The sequence below is a fragment of the Nicotiana attenuata genome, unplaced genomic scaffold, assembly GCF_001879085.1.
Source record: "Nicotiana attenuata strain UT unplaced genomic scaffold, NIATTr2, whole genome shotgun sequence".
NCBI lineage: Eukaryota > Viridiplantae > Streptophyta > Magnoliopsida > Solanales > Solanaceae > Nicotiana > Nicotiana attenuata.
In genome coordinates, this window is record NW_017672779.1 from 166,552 (window position 1) to 169,785 (window position 3,234).

Here is a 3,234-nt window from a genome sequence, read left to right on the forward strand (position 1 = left end):
GCATTCATTTTTATTTACTTTAAATAATAGTAGGTTGTATCATTTTCTTATCAAGTGTTATTGAAATGCGTCAAGTTCGTCCGTATTCATATGTCAAGATTTCTTATATCTTTTTCGAATTAGAAATGGTATTCGATACTTTAGAATTAAATAGAACATATTATTATTTAGGTACCATATTGATTTTTATGTTTAATTATTAAATTCAGTTAACCTTGATAGCGTACATCAATGAAAAATTATTGTTAGACAACTAAGAAAATAACTATCACACGTTTCTAAAAAAAATCTCCAATAAGAGTACTTTTAATGGATCATATGTTTGTTAATTTTTTTAATTTTTACTAAACATATATTCACTTATCAAAACTTTATCTATAATTTTAACAAAGTAAGAATAAAATAATATTCATTTAACAAAAAATTAAAAAATAAAAAAACCTAACAAACCCGAACCAATCCAAACCGATAAAATTGATTTGTTTTGGTTTGATAAAAACTCGACTAGCCCAATCCATATACGCCCCTATTTATTATAATCAGAAAGAAGATTTTCTAATTATTTGTCAAATTAGGCAATAAGACAACGATGTCCCTCTCATGCAGCCTCTGATAGTAATAGTACTTAAAGAATAAGTAGAACTAGAGAAACGACGATTAAAAGTAATATAATATGGAAAAACTAGAGAGAGACTCTCCCAATTTTCAAAATTATCTTGATATGTTCTTTAATTTGAAAATTAATGTTCATGCTTAACACTTAGTAACTTTTTTTTTTTACACAATTAATAACCTTACTCACTCTGATATGAAGATACCTATCATTCTTTCGATAGCTTTGTTACAATCTTTAAAAAAAGCTTAACGTGCTTTTATATTTTTATATATATATAGTTTACATCCCATACTTAGGTTTATTTTAAAGCATAAAATTATAGTTTAAAGATCAAAAGAGAAGCTCGAATACAAACACTCACACATAATATGCATGTCCGTCTATAGATTTTCTTTCTTTCAACAAATAAACTTCATATTATTCTTTCTTATATAGTTCAATGTTTAAGTTAAAATTCTTTACCATTTGATGTTTTTATTTTGACAGTCAACCTTTTAAGGTAAAGTTCACCCTTTTATGAAATGCTTTCCGACCTTGTTTGGTGTATAAAATATAATGCGTCTAAGAACAGCTCAATTTAGTCTATTCTCGTAAATCATTTCAAAAGATAATCTGCCTATTATCACATCATACTGTTAATATATCATTGAGAATTAATTTTTAAATGCAACATAAGATAAATGTTATGAACCAAAGGAAAAGTTTACATAAAACTTGAAAGAGTTGATAGTATAATAGCATCTTATTTTGATCCTGATTTAAGATTTGATTCCTTAAAGTTTTTCTTTTAACAAATTTAAAACTACATAAAACTTATACCATAAATCAGTTTTTTAAAGACTACAGACAACTAAAAGAACTGTTAGAAAAACCATTAACGAAAAAAAAAATTGTTACTCCTCAAATGATAATTATGTCACAATAAAAAGGATACATAAGACTTCCGCACAGGCTTTCCAAAAGCCAAAAGAAAAAAGCAGGTAAGGAGTAAATGCATTATTGGAAAACTATTAAGTTCTGACACTGCGAAATTTTACAATATACTCATGAAAAATATCCAACTCAAATTGGCAAGTAAATGAGTCTGCAGATAATTAAAATTAAGATCTGTAAGGTCAGCTAAGTGGCTTTATAACACCAAAAGAAAGAGGCCTTAGGACAACTAAATATGACACACACTTAGACAACATGAATTTGCCAATTTATCTGTTACTATTTCCATTGACCTCTAAACTCACCTCCATACATTAATCACCTCCTTGATAGTAACTCAACAATGAAAAGGGTGGAAAGCTCGCGTGAAAATGATCCCCTATATGCACATTGGATTGATAAAAACTACCAATAAGTTACCATACTAAGGTCCTACAGGAGCAATGCCTTTGGTTTTGGCTGCGGCAGTGGCCGCAGCTGCAGCACCAGCAGCGGCAGCAGCAGCGGCTGCTGCTGCGGCTGCGGCTGTTGGACTTGACGGAGGAGCTGGATTGGATGGTGATGTGCTCTCCTCAGTAACTAATTGAGGTTGCTGCTGCTGTATTTGTTGAGAATTGACCTGTGTAAGCAGGGCCTTTATCTGGTTTCCGGTCAGCGTTTCCTGCTCAAGTAATGCATTGGCAAGAGCATGAAGCTCTTTGTTGTGGGTGGTCAAAATCGTTTTCGCATTGTTGTAAGCCTTTTCAAGCAGTTCTCTTACTTCCTTCTCAATGAGAAGCCTCGTTTCAGTGCTCATACTCTTCCCATTATCATCATAGTTGTGGGTGACGAGCCCAACTTCTTTGCTCATACCCCACTTAGTAACCATGGCCCTGGCGAGATTGGTTGCTTGCTGGAGATCGCTAGATGGACCAGAAGTTACTTCACCTTCTCCAAAAATGAGCTCTTCAGCGACAGCCCACCCATAGCAACATCAAGCCGAGCTAGCATCTGCTTACGGGACATACTAGTCTCATCCTTCTCAGGCAATTGAGCAACCATACCGAGAGCCATTCCACGTGGAACAATGGTTGCCTTGTGAACTGGAAGCGCCCCATCAGTATGAATAGCAACAAGAGCATGGCCGCCTTCATGGTAGGCTGTAAGCTTTTTCGTCTCTTTGGATATGAAAGCTGATTTGCGCTCACTTCCCATCATGATCTTGTCCTTAGCATACTCTAGATCAGCCAAGCTTACAGCTTTGACACCATCCATCGCGGCCTTCACAGCAGCAATATTAACCAAATTGGCAAGGTCAGCACCAGAAAATCCAGGAGTCCCTCTAGCAATGATCATAAGGTCGGCTAAACAGTCATGTGACGAAGATGTTCCAGATCTAGAGGTTTATAAAAAATCATCAACCGAGCTGATTCCAGATTATAAGGTTGAGATGACTGACTCTCAGATTGAGTGTCAGATTGATAATTCAACTTTAGAGGTTGTTAATCAATACATAGGTGTTGCTCCTGTAATGTCAGATATTCCAAAATGCTCTACACCTGAAGATGCTACAACTTCTTCCTTGCCTATTCAGTCAAGTTGTGAAGGTGTCCAAGCTTATGAGGTTTTCGACGTCTCTAGTCGGGAAGATGCAACAAGAATAAGAAAACCTGTTGTACCTCGTGTTATTGTAAAAGGGGATCATC

General features: G+C 34.8%; 2 protein-coding genes across 2 annotated transcripts; both read right to left on the reverse strand.

Annotated features, from left to right (window-relative positions):
- Positions 1-1,593: 1,593 nt before the first annotated feature.
- Positions 1,594-2,429, reverse strand: LOC109214477 (ATP-dependent zinc metalloprotease FTSH 4, mitochondrial-like). Its single transcript, XM_019378395.1, has one exon. The coding sequence runs from the start codon at positions 2,415-2,417 to the stop codon at positions 1,974-1,976; it is 444 nt and encodes a 147-aa protein (XP_019233940.1). The 5' UTR covers positions 2,418-2,429; the 3' UTR covers positions 1,594-1,973.
- Positions 1,648-2,887, reverse strand: LOC109214478 (ATP-dependent zinc metalloprotease FTSH 5, mitochondrial-like). Its single transcript, XM_019378396.1, has one exon. It carries the CDS (start codon positions 2,882-2,884, stop codon positions 2,468-2,470), a length of 417 nt encoding a protein of 138 aa, XP_019233941.1. The 5' UTR covers positions 2,885-2,887; the 3' UTR covers positions 1,648-2,467.
- Positions 2,888-3,234: the final 347 nt, after the last annotated feature.

What these genes read in the sequence shown, in the direction of transcription:
- LOC109214477 (XM_019378395.1), bottom strand. Translation starts at nt 2,417, where the DNA reads ATGGTTACTAAGTGGGGTATGAGCAAAGAAGTTGGGCTCGTCACCCAC.
- LOC109214478 (XM_019378396.1), bottom strand. Translation starts at nt 2,884, where the DNA reads ATGATCATTGCTAGAGGGACTCCTGGATTTTCTGGTGCTGACCTTGCC.